The sequence below is a fragment of the Scophthalmus maximus genome, chromosome 9 (genome assembly GCF_022379125.1).
Source record: "Scophthalmus maximus strain ysfricsl-2021 chromosome 9, ASM2237912v1, whole genome shotgun sequence".
Lineage (NCBI taxonomy): Eukaryota > Metazoa > Chordata > Actinopteri > Pleuronectiformes > Scophthalmidae > Scophthalmus > Scophthalmus maximus.
The window spans coordinates 18535308-18554097 of record NC_061523.1 but is presented as its reverse complement, the minus strand read 5'-3'; the positions used below and the strand labels follow the sequence as shown (position 1 = coordinate 18554097).

At 42.2% G+C, this 18790-nt stretch overlaps 1 protein-coding gene across 6 annotated transcripts in view; it reads left to right on the top strand.

Annotated features, from left to right (window-relative positions):
• The window catches only part of atp8a1 (ATPase phospholipid transporting 8A1), a 96445-nt gene that overhangs the window by 51433 nt on the left and 26222 nt on the right, over positions 1 to 18790 (top strand). For all 6 annotated transcript variants that reach the window (XM_035650849.2, XM_035650847.2, XM_035650848.2 and 3 more), the window contains 6 exons: positions 875 to 1014; positions 2823 to 2961; positions 7440 to 7504; positions 11323 to 11495; positions 12991 to 13174; positions 15254 to 15364. In XM_035650849.2, coding sequence (XP_035506742.1) covers positions 875 to 1014; positions 2823 to 2961; positions 7440 to 7504; positions 11323 to 11495; positions 12991 to 13174; positions 15254 to 15364 — 812 coding nt within the window. The remainder of the gene's footprint in view (positions 1 to 874; positions 1015 to 2822; positions 2962 to 7439; positions 7505 to 11322; positions 11496 to 12990; positions 13175 to 15253; positions 15365 to 18790) is intronic.

The window sequence follows — 18790 nt, the reverse complement described above, 5'->3', positions numbered from 1 at the left end:
TTAACCTCAGGCAGTGGAGCTGAAAGAAACTGCACCAGAGATTCTCCCCTTTGTTCTGTGTCCATACTGCCCCCTTGTGAGACACTTGCATAATGATGTCATGGGGAATATTTTATGTAGGCTAAATATAGCATCCAGCACAGATTGTGAAGCTCGTCAGTCACAGTAAATATGGAAAGGCCTGAATAACAATGAATAACTGTTCATTTGATCTGTTTTTGAAAATGCTATTCATCTATCTAAAATGTTATTTGCATTAATCAGAGAATCAGTGTTACAACCGACCTAGTTAGTGACAACAGCTTCATAGTCTTATGAGTTACATATACAATTATTGAAACAGTATACATATATCATTATCATGTTACTAAAATCCAGATCAGCAGTGTCGGAATTTGTACTAAATCTCCTGGACATGTAAAATACAAAACCCATAATTGGTTGTGGTTAAATTTTTTGTAGTTTATTTAACAGGGAAAATGTTTAATACATCCATAGATTATTCAGAATTGGTGTAAACAGCTAATTGCCATCTCTCGCCCCTAGTCAAATGTTAACAAGGCACCCTACGAATAGAATGAAACTATATTTCAAATAAATAAATATATATTCACTATAATAAATATGCTCAACAACATAACACAGTGAAACACATGGTTAGTTAATTACCCACCATGCTGTGTTCAAAAAGCCAGGATTTGTACATGCATAAAAAAAGCTCAAGAAGTTATTTCTTAAATTAAATATTCATGTGGTTGCATTTATCAAATATACAGTGAGGAGGTCAACAGGTTTCTCTGGTTTTGAAATAGAAAATGGTGAGAAATCTTTAGATTTGACTCGGGTGTTGTGATGGTGTTTTCTCCTCATCCAGGCTTGCGCACCCTGTGCTTTGCGGTGGCGGACGTCAGTGAGTCGTCCTATCAGCAGTGGCTGGAGATCTACCACAGAGCCTGCACCTCCCTGCAGAACCGATCCCTCAAACTTGAAGAGAGCTACGAACTGATAGAGAAGGTTTGCTGAGTGAAATACTTTCCGATATATTCTATTTTTTATAAATGAGCTTAATACAGACAGTAGATAAACGTCTCTTTGTGGGAAAACAGGGAGCTTGGCGAGTGCCAATATGCACTTTTTATTTATCTGGCTGAATGCTGACTCTACTTCACACACAACATACTTTATATATATTCTTCATGTACATACTATATATTTGTAGCCTTTTGTGCATCTGCAGCAAGATGAAGTTGAACTGTAGGCCTCTTTGTACATTAAATTGTATAGTAATCAAACCTGGACCTGAAAAAAATCGTAAAAACATGTCTGATTCAAGCTTTGACCAGCAGGTAGGTTTGTTTTTCTGAGTGGGTCTGAGTGGAAGCACTCGTCAAACACAGGAAGCCACAGTCGTTAATCAGCCGTTTGGCATGTTCTCCACACCCGCTCCTGGTTGTCCAAAGCAAATGGAGGCAACCAGTCATGAAATAAACACAAAGGTGGTTAATGTAATGTGCGTTTGCTTAATGGGCACAGTGTGGCACTGATGCTGCCAGGGTTTTTTGAGGCTCATTGCTCCTCAAGGCAGCTCATGCTAAAAAAAAATTTTTTTAAAGTACGCAATGAGGCCACATGGGGGCACAATGGAGTCGCCATTAAATTCTAACAACGGAGACATTCATCTGAAGTTACTCCTTCACATCATGTGTATGATTACCTATTGAATTGTTTTTTAAAAAAAATGTGTTAAATTTCAGTTTATGCAGCCTTGATAGGAACTATTTAATGATTCAAAGATTACGTTATCACTTTTTTATGCCTTGAAAAGCTTCATTAATTATTATTATTATTTCAGAAAGAGTGTAAATAAGCTCCATAACTTTTATTTAAGGGGTTTGAACATAGTCAGTTTGAAGGAAAAGCTTCTGATCAGCTTTTGGACTTTCAGACAGCCTCATTATTCTTGCACTTTAGCTCAGCTAACTCTGTGTTACATATAGAAATAGATAGAAACTGCCCCTACAAATCTCCCACCCTGCAGCCCTATTTTTAAAAAAATGATAGCATCTCTTCTTACACAGTAGAAACTGAGAAACTGATCTTAAATTTTGGTAAACCCACTAGCACCAGACCAAATCTACTACCATAAGGCAAGTCATTGATGTTATCCTTCCACCTTGGCTTGGGGGCTGAAATCCTGATACAAGTGGTTTTTGAATCCTAACCCAAAAAAAGTGCCTCTTAACAACAGCGGCAACAACAGAACAATTCACATCCAAAAGAGTGAACGAGGGCTCATCAGATATCGCCGTGTTCTTCCCCGGGCACATTTTTCTGTGCTTTTTGGTTCCCAGTGATTAGAGCAGACGGAGCTACAGACGTACAGGCAGCAGGGCTCAGGTCACAACGTCAAGAGCTTCCCCTGCTTTTCCTTTGCTGCTGGCTCCTGTCTCCCCTCTGTCCCTGGGTCTTGTCAAATCTTTGGGCCAACATGAGCCCACAAGCAGCCCCAACAAACCACCACGTTTCCTGGGAAAAACACCAACTGTATTTTGTGGGTGCACTTGTGTGGGGGAGATTTTATCCACTGATACACACACACACACACACACACACTCATCGGGGGCACAGTAACTGATCCAAAACCCCTTAAGCCTGTGGTGGGGGTTTTTCTGGGTGATAAATAAGAGCAGCTGATGAGAGAAAAAACAGGACTGAGTGAGTGACACAATCCCGGCTCACATGTTTCTCTGACACATGACGCTTTAAAGGCCTTCCTCTGTTATGATCACCACTTACTAACTTTTTTTATTATCCTGCTGCAGAACCTGCAGCTCCTGGGGGCCACAGCGATTGAGGACAAGCTCCAGGATAAGGTGCCCGAGACCATAGAGACACTGATGAAGGCTGACATCAAGATCTGGATCCTGACTGGGGACAAACAGGAAACAGCCATCAATATTGGTAAATAGGAACAGTGATATGACAATGTGGTCTTTGTATTATGTAATCTTTTCATGCTATTTTATCTCCAGAGTTATTTTCGAAAAAGCAATTCCAGCAATGATGCACAGCTGGAGGCTTGAATCTGCGTCCTCCACTTTTTAGTGCAGTGTCTTGAAAGCGCTCCACCCAGCTGTCGAATAGCAGGCCGACGCTGGGAATGCAAGATGAACTTGCAGTGTTGTCACTGACAGATGGGCCTCCATAACATCAAACAGTGGACTTGAAATTAATAAAAATAGCCGTGTTGCTCAGAGGGAATATTATAATACCTTGTCTTGTAAATGTGACGATGACTGAAGCTCTTAGTAAACGACCATCACCACCACCCGCTCCCGGCAAGAAACCACGTTCGGCTACAGATATATGATACTGTACATGTGAGCAGAAAATGTACATGTATCACTTCTTTCAAACCCTCATCCTCCAGGTTGCAATGCAGACTTTCTGTGAAAATATTTAGAAAAATGTTCCACTGATTAAGCAGTGTGCTCCTAAAACATTGTTGGATTCAGCTATTTAATAACTTAAATGACCTTTATTCCCTTTTTAATTATCATGTGGTCTGAGATTCAGGTCTGTTATACGCGTTAGCCTCGGCCACCTTGGCTCAACCAGAGATAAGTGGCTGCAGGAGTCTGAATAGCTTTGCGTCTTTCGAACTCAACACCCCCGGATCTTTTTCATTTTCCTACATGTTGTCTTCTGCCCTAACCAACTCTGATTCAAGTGACATTTAGCAGACTTCACGCAGCTCCCTCTGGAGACACAGAAGGCTTTATCTCACACACACACACACACACACACACACACACACACACACACACACACACACACACACACACACACACACACACACACACACACAGAGTACTTTAAAGTGGGACTCCTCAAGACCTGTAAACAGAGATGTTTAATGAGAAATCCATGGAGTTCGATAAGCATAAAGACGTCAAAACGTTGTCTAGAGTCACAGAAGACATTTAGTACATTTCTTGACCACTAAACTGAACTTCATGCGTAAAACTGGTGGAATTTCCCTTTAGTGTATAGTCACGAATAGTCATATTTGCACCACAGTTCATCATTTGATTCTCGTCGTGAAATACTTAAGCCCTGCTTGTGCACTTGATCTAAAACCAAATGGAAAGTCACTGGTGGACAGGATCTGTGCAGTGATAAATTCTACTCGAGCCTGTTACAGGTATTCCTGTCAGTCCCGGGGTAATTCCTCACCCAGCAAGACAAACTACTGACCAGCTGAGTGTTCTCCTGTCGCACACATCTAGCAAAAGCGTCTGTCGCAGAATGCAAGATGATGTATGAGCACGCTGCTCTGACATGAAAAAAATAACATGCATATGTACACAAGCAGGCACCTCTCGCATATCTGGTTCCCCCGCAGGCTTCAGCCTTGCAGATGTTATCAGAAAGGTGAATGACTGATTCTGGTCTGCCGGGTCAGTTTATATTCCTCTCCCATAGTATCCCCGGTACATTTTGCCCTTGGATGTGGCCAATTAACACGAAAGGCATCAACCTTGAATGCTGCCAAATTCACAAGATCAAGCTCAGAAAAATAGATCTGAAAAGTGCCTCCATTTGTGGCTTGTAACTACCACTGTGGCATGACTGAATCAGCCCTTTGTGCCCACTGTGCCCAGATGTGAGGGAAGCTCTGCAGAAGCACGGGCTCACTGGAAGTATTTTAACAAGTCCAACATTTGACTGAGTTGCTCTGTAAAATCTCCCTTCAATATTGACTTTGTTTTTTACTGTTTTCCTCACTGAAAGATGATCCTCCATTACTGGGGTTAATGGTGCACTTTAGTGGGACATTGAACTGGTGAATTCTGCCCCATCGCATTTCGATTTTTCTACATTTCAAGGTGGCCTGAACCACCCAGATGCCGTTCTTGGCACGGTGTGTGTGTGCGGGACGTAACGCGGTGACGGTACTTATGATTATGATGATTGATCTGGAACTTTTAAAGACGGTTGTTGTTTCAGTTTGTCCCCTAATCCTGAACGATCATGACATAATGTACAGTACCCACTCTGACACCGCACGTCTGGCTGCCAGAAGGAAAGAGCAATGTTTGCTCTGGGACATGCTCCCAGTGCTGCGAGCTGTTTGAGGGCAGCTGTACGTACGTAATTCTTAGGAAAGGTAGGAGCCAGAATTCAATGAAAGGACAGTGCCTGCTGGTCAACTTGTGAGGAACTCACTTTACTGGAGGTATCGCGTCTGAGAAGCACATAAAATAACGGCGTGTTAATTTTGGCCAGAGGATGCAGAATCCCCTTGAGCAGGGCCAAATGAACGAGGCAATACAACCTCTTATCTGCCTTCACAAGCATTTAGCAATTTCAGTGTCTTTGCTGGTTTCAGACAGACACAGTTGTCACTTTCCCAACCCACGGCCCAAGCTGGTTAAAATGCAAATGCAACCATCTGAGCGCCCACGGACATTTTGGATTTAAAATTAGATTAATTGATGAATTGAAAAGTGATTGTGTGATAAAATCTCAATATTTAACTGTTATTTTAAGGGAGTATGATCGAGATAATTGACTCCAACCCGCCCACGACCCCTAAATGATAAACTGTATACTGTAGGTAATGGATGGATGGACTATCAAGATTGAAATATGCGCCTCCATAGCCCGTACGTGCTCTGTTAGTTACACACACTTTCGCATCACCTCATCTGATCTTTTTCCTCAGCAGAAAAGTGTTCTCTCTTACCACCTGAAAAATCCGCCCTTATCGTGGTAAACATCTCGGTGCAAACACACCTGGCTTTTAAAGGCAACGAGAGATGGCTCTCAAAACACCCAAAACACACACATGATTAATTAGGAGACTTAAGTTCAACCTTTCTGAACCATGCGCCAAGCACAGCCATGTTTTTTTTTTTGTGGAGTTGGACACGCCCTAAATAAGATCATTAGAACAGAGTCCAGTGTGTGATCCATTTAATTTTGTGCCTTTTCTTTTATTGTTCCTAGTGAGGCAAACATCCCAGATAACTGTGACATGAGGGTGGCGGTTACACATTCCTCATCTCCTGTGGGAGCATGTGTTTAGTTCCGCCTGAGACGGAGAAAGGCCAGGAATTCAACTTTCTCTGGTGAAATAATAAAAAAAGGGGCAGTTTGGCTGCAGTCAAATGACCTTTAGGTAAACACATTAAGCGGAAGGGCTGTGGCAGGAATTGACAAGGGGGAAAGGGGGTAAAGACAGTGTTCAGATTGGGAGATATTTTCCACACATTGGCAAAGTTTGGGACTTTTGCACCTTTGCACTTAAGAAAACAATCTGCCAGACCCCCAGACCCTGTTTGGTTTTGACACTGGGGGTGAAACCTACTCACTTCCTCATGCAAGGCCCCCTCCCTCCGTGTGTGTGTGTGTGTGTGTGTGTGTGTGTGTGTGTGTGTGTGTGTGTGTGTGTGTGTGTGTGTGTGTGTGTGTGTGTGTGTGTGTGTGTGTGTGTGTGTGTGTGTGTGTGTGTGTGTGTGTGTGTGTGTGTGTGTGTGTGTGTGTGTGTGTGTGTGTGTGTGTGTGTGTGTGTGTTTTGTGCAGAATCTTATCTCAGTTTAACTCACAGAAAAATGCCACCCATGTATTCATAAAACATGGTCTTTGTGGCGGCCACCTTACAGAAACAAAAAAAAATCTCTTTCCAGACTGAAGCAAAGTGTTGAAGCCCACAAATATTCGTGTGGTTGTGCCACAGACGGCAGCCTTTTCATACAGCCGCGGTATGAAACTGTAGGCCTCAGTCTCGGTCCGAGAAACATTTTTGTTTTCCCCAACGAGAGGCTCGCTCTACCACCTTGCTGCTGACCCTGAGCATCTGTCCCAGCCAAGAGCCGAGGGGAACGCTCCCAAGAGAGCCATGTTGGGTAACTCTGAGTTGTAAGTGCCTATTAAAACAGGAAACTGACAAACCCTTGTAAACCAAACTCATTAGTCATGTCCCGAGACACTGGCTATGAGCTGTAACATTTTAATTGGTACCCCTTAAAATGTATTGCTGCATCCTGTAGTGTCCCTTATTTATTTGTGTTTTTTTGTTTAATGTATTTTATGTGCGTGCATATGCTATTCTTTTTAAACACAATATAACGTCTTGGCCGTGGTAACAGGTAATAACATTTTTGGAAGGAATCCAGAAATGATTCTTCACACACTGCAAGATGACAGAAAAACATCTGACATCAGAGTCATATCTTCACAAATACATGACATTTTAAAACCATGTAAGTCTGTATGGAAATGCAAGTTTTGGGATGAAACGGCATGTAGGTGGGGGATTGAGTGCTCTTATTTAAACTGAAGTAAACTACAATTTCCATGTAGTAGCTGAGTAGAACTTGACGTTATTTAACATATTTCTTTCCTCTATCTGTTTTTCTCTTTTTTCACTGTAGGACATTCCTGCAAGCTACTGACTAAGAATATGGGGATGCTTGTGATCAATGAAGACACGCTTGATGTGAGTATCTAACATTTTACTTTTTAAAATGATCTAACTTACTTTCACTAAGAACTAAGAACTAAGCACATAAAGATCACCACTGTTTCACAAATTGTCTGACTTGAGACTTTAATTTTTCCTGATTCGTGCATAAATCTAAAACCTGGTTTAATTTCTCCTTTAAAATGCAATAAACAAAGTAACCTAGTTTTGATTTAGTTGATACATACATCCTGCTGCTTGTTCAAAACAGTTATTTACAAAGACTAATATGTAATCCATTGATAATCTATTGCACTGTATATAACATATAAGTGTTTTCTAACTACTCTATATCAAAGTATATCAGTGTCAGAGGTGAACGAGGTGTAGAGGTCCAATAATTAATCAGCACTAACAGACCAGATTGATTTATGCTAATGTTGGAGCAGATTTTAATCTGAATACAGAGCAGTTCAGTGAATTAATTAACATTTCTTGCAGCCATAATATATAGTTCTTAATGTGCACATGGGCATTTGTATCCACTTGAAACTGTACAGAAGTTAAAACAACAACAAACAAATATTTTCACATAATTGTCACTGATCTTTAAGGTAAAAAATATAATGTGAGGACACCCTTGAGAATAATAATCCCCTCATCTCCTCGCCTAATCCCCGTTTAGAAACTGAAAAAGCTAGGGCCACAGGGAGCCGTCCACACACACGGCCAACACACATCCCAAAGCTGCCTTCAACATCTTTGAGGCACCCAGCTGAGAGGTCTGCTGACCCCCCCGGCGGGAGAGCCGTGTCTGTTGTTTCTGAGATTGAAAAGGGGCGGGTCCCTGCACTTCCATCAGGGGGAGAGCCAAGCAGAGCAGCCGCAGACGGAAGAGAACCTGGACCGGGCTTAGTTTGTTGGGCACGAAGGGGGAGACTATAGTGAGAAGAAGTGAATAAAGCAGGGGAAAGCAGCAGGGGGTGTTTGGAGTTGATGACGGACGGCCTTCACTCTGTCAGCCAGTCGTTAAAGCTTGATAAATAGAGTGGAGGTTAGAAATCTGGGGTCGGTGCATTCATGAAGCACACGAACCGGCGCTTTGAAATGTCAGCTCCCATTCTCCTGTGGTTGAGCAGATGCTTACATAAGGCAGTGTGTTAAAATGTGGCGCGAGAGGAAAACTCTCCACCAAGACGAAGGAAGCACAGGGCACAGAGGACCAGGCAGCAGCACTTGTAATTCTGAGGGCTCTCGTGCTCGGAGAGAGAGTAATTGGAGCATATCTTCCCTCTTAGCTGTGTTTAGAAACAGTTTTCAAAGGGAGGACAAAGTTTTAGACATCCCCCTGTACTAAATCTTACTTGAACTAAAATCCCCAAAGTAAAACTCGGTCTGCAAGGTGGGATTAGGTCATTTTGAAAAGCTGTGTCTCAAAGTCAGTGCGTTTAATCATTCAGAGAACTAACAGCCCTTATTGAGCATTCGCGTATTAATCATCACAGTCGCAGATAAATTGAGCTCATTATTTTCACTCATTCTTTAGGGAAAGGTTATTTGTCTTATTTGTTTTGATTATTAATAAAATATTGGAAAAACGGATCGAAAAATGATTAATACGAAAATCCAGGGGGAAATTGGAAAAAATATATATAATGTGAAGCACAACACACACATTTGTTGTGTTTTCCAATGAGATGTAGTTGGAAAAAAAAGTCCAAATACTTCAAGCTATGGTGGAACATCCTCCCACGTCCAAGACGTATGATGACAGTACGTTCATACAAATGTCCAGATTCCACATCATGAGTGTCACGTCCTGTTGGCTATATCACTCAAGGCCTATATCAACAATAGAGCTCAGTCTTTATGGGGAGAAGCTCTCATGGATTTCTGAGTGGATGCCACATACCCGTTCCAAAACCAAACACTAGCCGGTCACATAGGCTAAACTGGCCATTATAGCCATAACAAAGAGGTTTTAGGCGGAGACATGTAGCATTAGTGCTAAAATTCCTCAGTGGAAATTAGGGGGGAAATGGCCGCTCTACTTGAGGAAATGGTAAACGTAGTTTATCACAGTATGTGATTAATAGATAGTGCCCCAAACAGAGCAAGTTCTTTCTCATACATACAGTATACCATGCTTATACGCACGCACGCATGCACGCACGCACGCACGCACACACACACACACACACACACACACACACACACACACATGATGAACGCAGCGGGAGATTGTCCGAGTCAGACGCGTTCACACCGACAGGAACATCTCCAGAAGATTCTGTGGCGTCTGGGTAGAGGATGATAATTCCACTGTGGAAAGCAGTGATCTTGTTTACAACCTGCTCACTGTCAATCTTCTGGAGGTTTTCCTGCTGTATTCTCACAGGAAAAGTTCCAGAAAATGTCTAGAGCAACATTTGCGTTCTCACATACAGGCCCTCCGGAGAAGAAGTTCAGGAGACCATAACTGCTACTTGTCTAACCGTAACTTAAACATGACATCGCCATAACCTTAAAACATGTTCTCACCTTAAAATGTTATGATTTATGCTTAGGGGTCTTGCTTTTTTGTCCCCGGAATGACTGTGTAAACAGATTTAGGTCCTCACTACATGAGTAATACCTAGACCACACACACACACACACACACACACACACACACACACACACACACACACACACACACACACGCCTGTCCACTGTCTAACTGCTCTCGTGCTGTTTCACGCACCCCATCAGGGATGGCTAAGTCTTCGCAGCTGCTTTCTGCTGTGTATCCTCTTGCTCGGTTTCTCTCCTCTGTTCATCCATCATCTCTTTCTGTGCGTGTCTCTCACTCTTCCGTCTCTCGCTTTGTGAAATGCAAAGCCCCTTTCTCCAAATATTTCCCTTAAGCTGGGGTTTCAAAGTTTTGTTATGCCAAGCGAGTGTAGCATGGTCCCCCGGCACAATCTAAAGGCTTTGACATATCTGACCTCGACACCAGGGCCGTACCCCTCCCCCCGCCCTTCCCGTTAATGACCACCATTTCTTTCTTTTTTCTATGATTACAGCTGTTTGAGCATCTGCTTGGCACATTATGTTTGATACCCTGCATCGTATTGGCTCATTTATGTCCATCTTTCTCTCTTTTAAAACCATTTAACCCCTAAACATCCAATTTCTCCTCTCCTGTGTTTAGACGCATCCTTTTTATGTCTGAAACTATAACATGTACAGTATATTTTGTTTCAGTTTGTACGAAAAGAATCATGAAGTATCTATTTGTATCTGTACATTTGCTGTTTACTACCAGTGCTTGTCTTATTTTATTTTTTTACTTTAAAGACCAGGGGAGTTTTAATGAAAACATACAGAAATTGGTTTCATCCTCTAATGACTTCAGCATCTGTGGGGAAGATGACTGAATGATGAATACAGGGATGATCTCACCAGGACTCTAAATCCTCCTGTCAGTCTCATATTTATAGATTTTCATCATCAGTCATCATCATCATAGCTGTATGTAGTGTATAAGCAAACACGATCCATTTACAGAGCTCGACTACGTTATCACCTTATGGCCGAGGTCTTACTGTAACAATCTTGGGAAATAAAATACTGAGAGCAGCTGCTCAACAGCATTTTGGGATTTACTAACAGGGATTTTCACATTTTTCCAGGCAGTATTATAATAAAAATTGTAAGAATAGTTTAAACTTATTTTGAACTCTAACAAACTGACAAATACTTTTAAAGTAAAATCATCACAAACTGACTTAATCATCAGCAGCTAGCACAGTAGATTCTTGAAATTATAATGAAATATTAAATCTAATGAAATGTTTTCCATCCTCACACAGGGAACAAGGGAACTACTCAGCCACCACTGTGGAATGCTGGGAGATGCCCTCTATAAGGAAAACGACTTTGCTCTCATTATTGATGGGAAGACTCTCAAATACGCCCTCACGTTCGGAGTGCGACAGTACTTCCTGGACCTCGCCCTCTCCTGTAAAGCTGTCATATGCTGCAGGTAAGATTTACCCCAGAGCAAATGAAATAAACCCGAAACAATTAATCCATTTGTCAAAATGAGAGAATGAAGACACTGTTCTTGTTGCAATGGACCTCGACAAACACCACACAAATAAGTCGTCAAAGTAGAATATGGGAGTTGCTTTGTAAGCAGTTTATTTCTCAGTACATGACCCACATAGACCCTAAACTGACATACAATCATCGTCACGAGGTGCTACGAGAAACAACAAAAACAAAGAAGGCAGAACAAGCGAGGGTTGCAACCAACAATCCAACAATTTTGTCTATAAAATGTCAGCACGCAGTGAATAATTGCCCATCACACAACCCCAGAGCCCAATCTGATGTCATCCGATCGCTTTTTGGTTGTTTGACCGTTCACCCAAAAACTGAGGATGCTCATTTTACTGTGACATAAAACAGAAAAGCAGCAAATGCTCACACTCCATAAGGTGGACATGGATACAAGGTTCGACATTTTTTTCTACAAAATAAATTAAAAGCTATATGGTTGAACTATAAAATATATTGTCTTTGCTGCAAAGGTCAACTATGGTTTTTCATGGCAGTGGTTTGAAAATATTTATGAATTTAAATGGCAACTTTGAACATCATGAAGTTACAGTGTTGACTTGCCCTGGGCCACATAAATAATAATAAGTGCTTACTCAAGCAAGCATGACGGGGTCTGGGGCCAGAAGTCAGCACCATATCTTCGGAATAACAGCAAACCCTCAGATGCCACACCATGACTCAAAGTTTTATTTTATTTTCTTCCCCCCTACCTCTATACCTGCCTTGGCCCTCTGCTCACACGAGGGGCACTGAGAAACACCGGGGGATGAATAACGCCTCTTAAACCACAGAGAAGATAAACATTAACAGTTTCACAGCTCGAGACAGACGCGAATCTTGCGTCGTCTCTGGAGGATGTCTGCACTGTGCACTGACCCCATTTTAGTACACAAAGAGGAAGCTCCTGTATGGGAGGGAGACTCCGGGCTCGGCTGTCAGTAGATGCTCACATGCACACGTATTCTTTTGTTGAAATTCTGAAGTTTTTGAACTGTTTACATGGTATGCGGTTTACTACACTCTAGTGTTTACATGCACCGATGCATTTAATTGGAAATTTTTGAGTGATGAATTCGTCATGCCTTGGTTCTTTTCAGCGGTTATTTAGCTCTTTGTTGTCATTTAGTATAGTAGTAAAAAAAAAAAATGTAACCCTTCTTAATTGTATCGTGGATGAGGACGAAGGAATCCCTCCTGGCATCTCCACAAGTGGTGATGGATTCAGGAAAGTTTTTACCTGACAGTGAAGAGTTTGATCATGATAACACATGTCCAGAGATCTCGCCCTCCATCATGTCTCGTCCAACCAGCAGGAGTTACGAGTGCGTCCACCGAGACATCCAATCCAATTACTGTTTAACTACTTTCTTTTGACGGCCATTGACATTCCCTGCATTTTTTCGCTCCCCTTTCAGAGTTTCTCCTCTCCAGAAGTCAGAGGTGGTGGAGATGGTCAAGAAACAGGTGAAGGTGATCACGCTGGCCATCGGTGACGGTGCCAACGACGTGGGAATGATCCAGACAGCTCATGTCGGCGTCGGAATCTCGGGCAACGAGGGTCTGCAGGCGGCAAACTCCTCCGACTACTCTATTGCCCAGGTGAGCAAAGTGGCAGGTTATTTACACATAACATATGGATGAAATTAGGTTATTTTCTCATTAGTATTTGGAGATGGAAGACGAAAGTATTTAAAGTGGGAATTTACAAGTTATTCGTTTATAATTTGAATGCATGAATTAACTTTGGTAAAATAATTTTGACGGTAATGCGCAACTGTGACAACAATTGAGATTGTTGTCAGAAAGGGTCAGAGAAAGTTATGTCAGTACAAAACCTCACAGTTTGATTGATTAGCTGCTTAAAAGTGAATAATATTCAGATTACATTAACAAGATTATTCATTATTTACTGAATGATGTCAAATCTTAATCTGTAAATATTTCATTGTAAGATGTTTATGTTGGAATAAAGATGCATTGAAACCTAAAGATAAAATAAAAGCATTATACTAGATTAACATGTTTTTTTACACTGTTTCAATGTTTAAATCTGACTTTTCCTTGTTTGGTCATTCACTGATACCCATGCCCATTTCTGTCTGCTAAAAGCCGTATTCCACCCACTGTCAGTCCTGTCATTGTCCTCTCAAGTGCAATGTGTGTCAGTGATAGCCTGGCACATTGTCCTGAGTTACAAAAGATCCCGTGTCTGCCAGGGCATTAGCTTATATACAGTGAAGTAGTAACACCTGTAGAACAGGCATCTGCCGACACCCAACTCCAACACAACTGTACGGAAACAGATCCCAGCGAGAAGCTACTTAAGTACTTATGTCCTAGTAACCAGTTTGTCTGAAACTCTGTCCGTGTTATGTGATACCAGTGAGCGACAAAAAAAATCTGAAGCTCCAGTGTCGCGGCTCTGCTTCTACACAGCACGCCACTCAGGACATCGTGTTTGTATTACAGCCACGGGGTCTCGGAGTACGGGAAACCAATACTTTGCTACGACACGGTACACTCTCCGTCCTGCAGTGTGCAATTACCATTCAGGAGACATCCCCCCCCCCCCCCCCTTCGATCCACACGACACGAAGAACGCGTATGTCTTTCAAAGACAGGTGGCCTCTCATAATCCATTTAGGTTGTGTCCCGGCATCAAATTAAATTACACCTCCAGACGTCCAGTGGTGTTTTCCGTATATTGGCGTAACGGAACATGAACATGAATTTGCTGACTGCAAACTGAAATCGATCCTGAGGAGTTGTGTAACGTTTCCCAAGCACAGTTTATATTAATGCTGAGAACCGGACGATCTCTTTGCTGTTGTGGATTATGAGGGAGCTAGTTTCTAAGATTCAATTTTCCTGAAGGGGTCAGAAGCATCTGTAGGAGAGAGAGGTCATTTAAAGAGGCTCTGGGTCGAGGCCCCTCTGCTGTCCGTCTGTCATCAGCTGGGGTCGGTGTTAACTGATGTTTGAACTGACTCCTCCAGGGGTCAGACAAACCGGGTGCCGCCGCTGTGCTTTCATTTTAAGAGAGAATACTGTAGTGCTTCTGAAAGATGAGCTCACTTTCTAATAAAATCTAAAATTAAACTTCTCTCCAAGTTTAGCTCTACTCCTCCTACATCCTACTACACATTTAGAGATATTCAAGAACTCTCTTTTTTCTTTTGTCAGATGGCAGGAGTATGTGGTTTAGACTATGTGCTTCGTTATAGTCATTCTCTGACAACTTAGACGAAGCGCTCGCCTCAGTTCTGCTCCACTGCAATCACACTTATCAGCCAGAAATTGCACTGGAATCGCAAGTTCACCACGGGCACTAAATAGCGGTGTAATTAAAAAGCCATTTAACTATTATTGTGAGCCCCTTGAGACCAATACCCCTGTTTGAACCCCGGAGTTTTTCAGCGACTCAAAGCTCGGCCTTCCAATCTTTGACTAGACATTTCTGGAATGTGTTAGTGAGAGCTTTGACCACAATGCCTCATCAGTCTCTTAACCCTCTGCTGGGGAATGACAAAGGACCGCTGCTTGCTTTAATCTTGAAGTCCCAGCAACTGCTTTAGTGTTCCAGCACTGATCTCTGATTATGAGGACCCATTAGACACTGTACTGTACACAGACCTCGGCTATTCATTCATCTTGTCCTTTTACTTCCCTCCCACACAGTTCAAATACTTGAAGAATCTGCTGCTCGTCCACGGAGCTTGGAATTACAACCGTGTGGCCAAGTGTATCCTGTACTGCTTCTACAAGAATATCGTCCTCTATATCATTGAGGTAACTCTCACACAGTAGCTTTCGCGACCGGGCGTCGTGTAATGAAGCAGATCTGAATGCAGAGCTTTGAGATTATTTTTTCCGCACAACAGGATTATATAAAGGCAAAGATTCCTTGTCTGAGTTTCCATGTTTGTATTCCTCTTGACTGGCCCCACACATTACCTGCCAGTTTGTGCAGCTCCTGGGTGAATGGTTTGAGTTTTGACATGCCTGGACAGAATATACACAAACAAACAGAGACACACACACACACACACACAGAGTAATGAAGGGAAAACTATACCTATTTAACTGGAAGTCTGCCTTCAGGAAATTCCAGCAAGGTATTGAAGCCTAAGAATATTAACCAACTGTAATTTGAAGTCCCAGCATTACAAGATCATTTTTTACCTTTTTTTCCATCTGTTGACAGCAGATACAGACAGATTGCAGCTTGCTAAAAATAAAATGCAAAATGATTTTTAATTTTAATGACATAATACCGTTCATATCATCACAGCATGATCTCATTGTCAGTGTGTGATAACGGTTACTGAAATATTTAGAATCACACAAGTTATTTCCCATTTGTTTCATTTAGGTTGATGTTTTTCTTATATTTTGTTGACAAAGTTTTGAAAAATGTGTTCCAAAGTGTTTAGATGTCATGATTTGTCAGATTTTGGGAGAAATGTACATATGAAAACTTTGGGTTAAATGTAGTGACAAATGATAATCATTTTAAATTTCTGCTCGGCCCGATAATTATCCAAGTTTTATTTTACTTGGTGTGTGTGTAATGTATCAGGGTAATGGATGCAGTTCCTGGGCTTCCAGCCCCGCTCTCCCTGCATGTCAATGTTCTGTCGGTGTGCGGTGGGTTTTGACGGCCTTTGACAGATACCAGACCCATTGCTGATTGCAGGTTCAGAGCTGTAACCAAGAAGGGCCGGACAGGTTAAGTGCTTCCTATCAGCAGCAGCTTTATCACTGGGAGTGCTCAGATGTTCTAAACCACTCATGCATTCGTCCGACGGATGCAGAAACTTTGGCTTTGCATCCTCAAAGCCTCAGCGTCAGACGTGCCGCTGAATGTTGAATCATCCCCGTGCTTCATATCAGGAAGTTGCCCCTCAGACACATTTTGAAGCATATACTAATATGCTAATAAGCTTAAAATTTAAACCCTGGACAGGTGTTTGTAACCGGCAGTCGCCGACACATGGGTTGTGCTAATGCAAACTCTCATCCTCTGTACTGACGAATCTGCTTTACCCTGGAGGAGGCACCATCAGTTGACCCAATAGTTCTTTTGGTACGTATTAAACCCTGGCTGTCTGAATCCATGTTCTTCAGACTGTCATCGGTACCCTGCAGTTCCCAGGTGGAAATACTCACCATGGCTTAGGCTGCTTATTACGCTCATGATGTGTTTTGTATCAGATAAAAAACCCCACCATATAGACGATGTTAAATTATCAACGTTAAAATGGGAGGGGAGGGGATCCTGAGTGCATTTCTGTATGTAATCTACTTACCTTGAAGATTTAGAGCCATATGGGCACAATAACCAATCTTACTCCTAATTGCAAGTGAAATGCCAGCGCATTACTTTGTCACCGACAATGTGGACTAAATATATATTTTGCTGTACTGTAACAGCCTAGATAAGAAATAAAAACTACTCAAGTAAGGACAGACACAAAGAACATAATGGTAACACAAGAGAACCGAACAAAAGAAAAATGAATTACTGAGGCCTTTTTTTTTTTTTTTTTTATCACAGTCCCCCTACTCTCTGCACTTGTGTTGCCTGAGGGGTTCCAATACCCACAGAGACCAAATGATTTACTGTAAACTCTTCCTCTGTAAAGAGGACAACTGAGGGAGTATTCCATGGCTATGTAATGCAGTGGCAGGAAAAGGATCAGCCACATGTTTTTAAAGTATCATCACCACATAACTTGCCATGGATATATGAGCACTTTTGTTCATCTTCCTTCTGTGACACTTGACCTCTGATCCCCGTTCCCATCCTCATTCTACTTTATATGCCATGGAGAATCAGTAGACTACCTTTTACATTCCAGCGTGTCTGCTTCTGGCTTATTTTGACCTTAAGTGAATGAGGGCGGTTGGTCTCTCTCCAGGCTATGACTGCAGTTGCGAGCGCCGCGACTGTTTGATCATGCTGCCATTTTTCCAGATAAGGTAAAATACCTGTCCCAAATCCAAGTCCGGAATAAAATTCCATTTGCGGCTAATTTAATTTTCTGTAGCTAAGTTCAAAAGAGGTGGAACTACTTCTAGTGACACACAAATTCAACACTATGCAGACCTCTGTCTTTTATTCTCATTTTTCCTCTCTGCCCTTCATGGGAAGCACCACATTGACCCTTGTGATACAATCACATCAGAAACCTGGTCAGAATTCCTTTCAGCGTTGTTTATCCATTCTTCTGTCATTGAAACACACCAGGTCCCCTTTCAAAGCAGGTCCTTTCCTACAAGTGGAACTTAACATCTATAGTTCTGTCTGCGGGGCGAGCTTCTTTCTAGCACACCTTTTGTTACTCTCTGAAAACACGAGTCCCCCTCCCCCCACCGTGCTGCACTCCTTCAGGGGATTCAAGGGATTCAATAGGACATTTCTTCACTGTTCGGCGGCTTAAATATTTCAAATGTCCCTGTTTTGTAAGACCCTGACATCTAACACACCAGCAACCCCAGGGTGTGGGTAAAAGCTGCATTACACTAGTTACACTAATAGGTTTTTCTTTTGTGCTCGCGTGTTTTTCTCGTCGACTCCCGCGCTACCCGTGCACGGAGAGAATCGAGGATGTCGACGGGAATTTAAACTATTTGTGCACATTACCATTGTCCTGTACAGTGTGTGTTACAATTTGAATGCCTGGACTGTGAGACTGTGTTTAAGCCGCTTTTCATCTCCATCTTTTCCACTGGGTCTTTGGTTCCTTTCAAGAGACACGGAGTAGGAGGGTAAAGGATTCTGCAGCAATTGTTGAAGACTTGAATGTGAGCGCAAACTTGGTCTGGAACAGTTGTGTGATGATTCAGGACTTCCTGTGACTGAGATTCAGATGGTAGGGTTGTCGCTCAAGTCGATAGCTGCTGGAGCTGCTTCACATTGTTTCTTTTGGCTTTCCCCAATGCTATTGACGATTGGTTGGCATTCTTTGAGCTAAAATACTTTTTAATGATGGTCCTGTGTTTAACGAACTTCAAGCAAAATAAACAATTTTCCACTTTGTTACAAATGACGCTGCTTAAAGTGAAAAGGATTAGATTCGACCACATTCAAGCTTAGGCACCTTCCCAAAAGAATCCAAAGCAACTCAGTTCAAATGAGTGATCCAGCTGGCCACTCATGTTTGACTGACACATTGCCCGGGTGCTACAGGGGCCTGATGGACAAGTGGCATT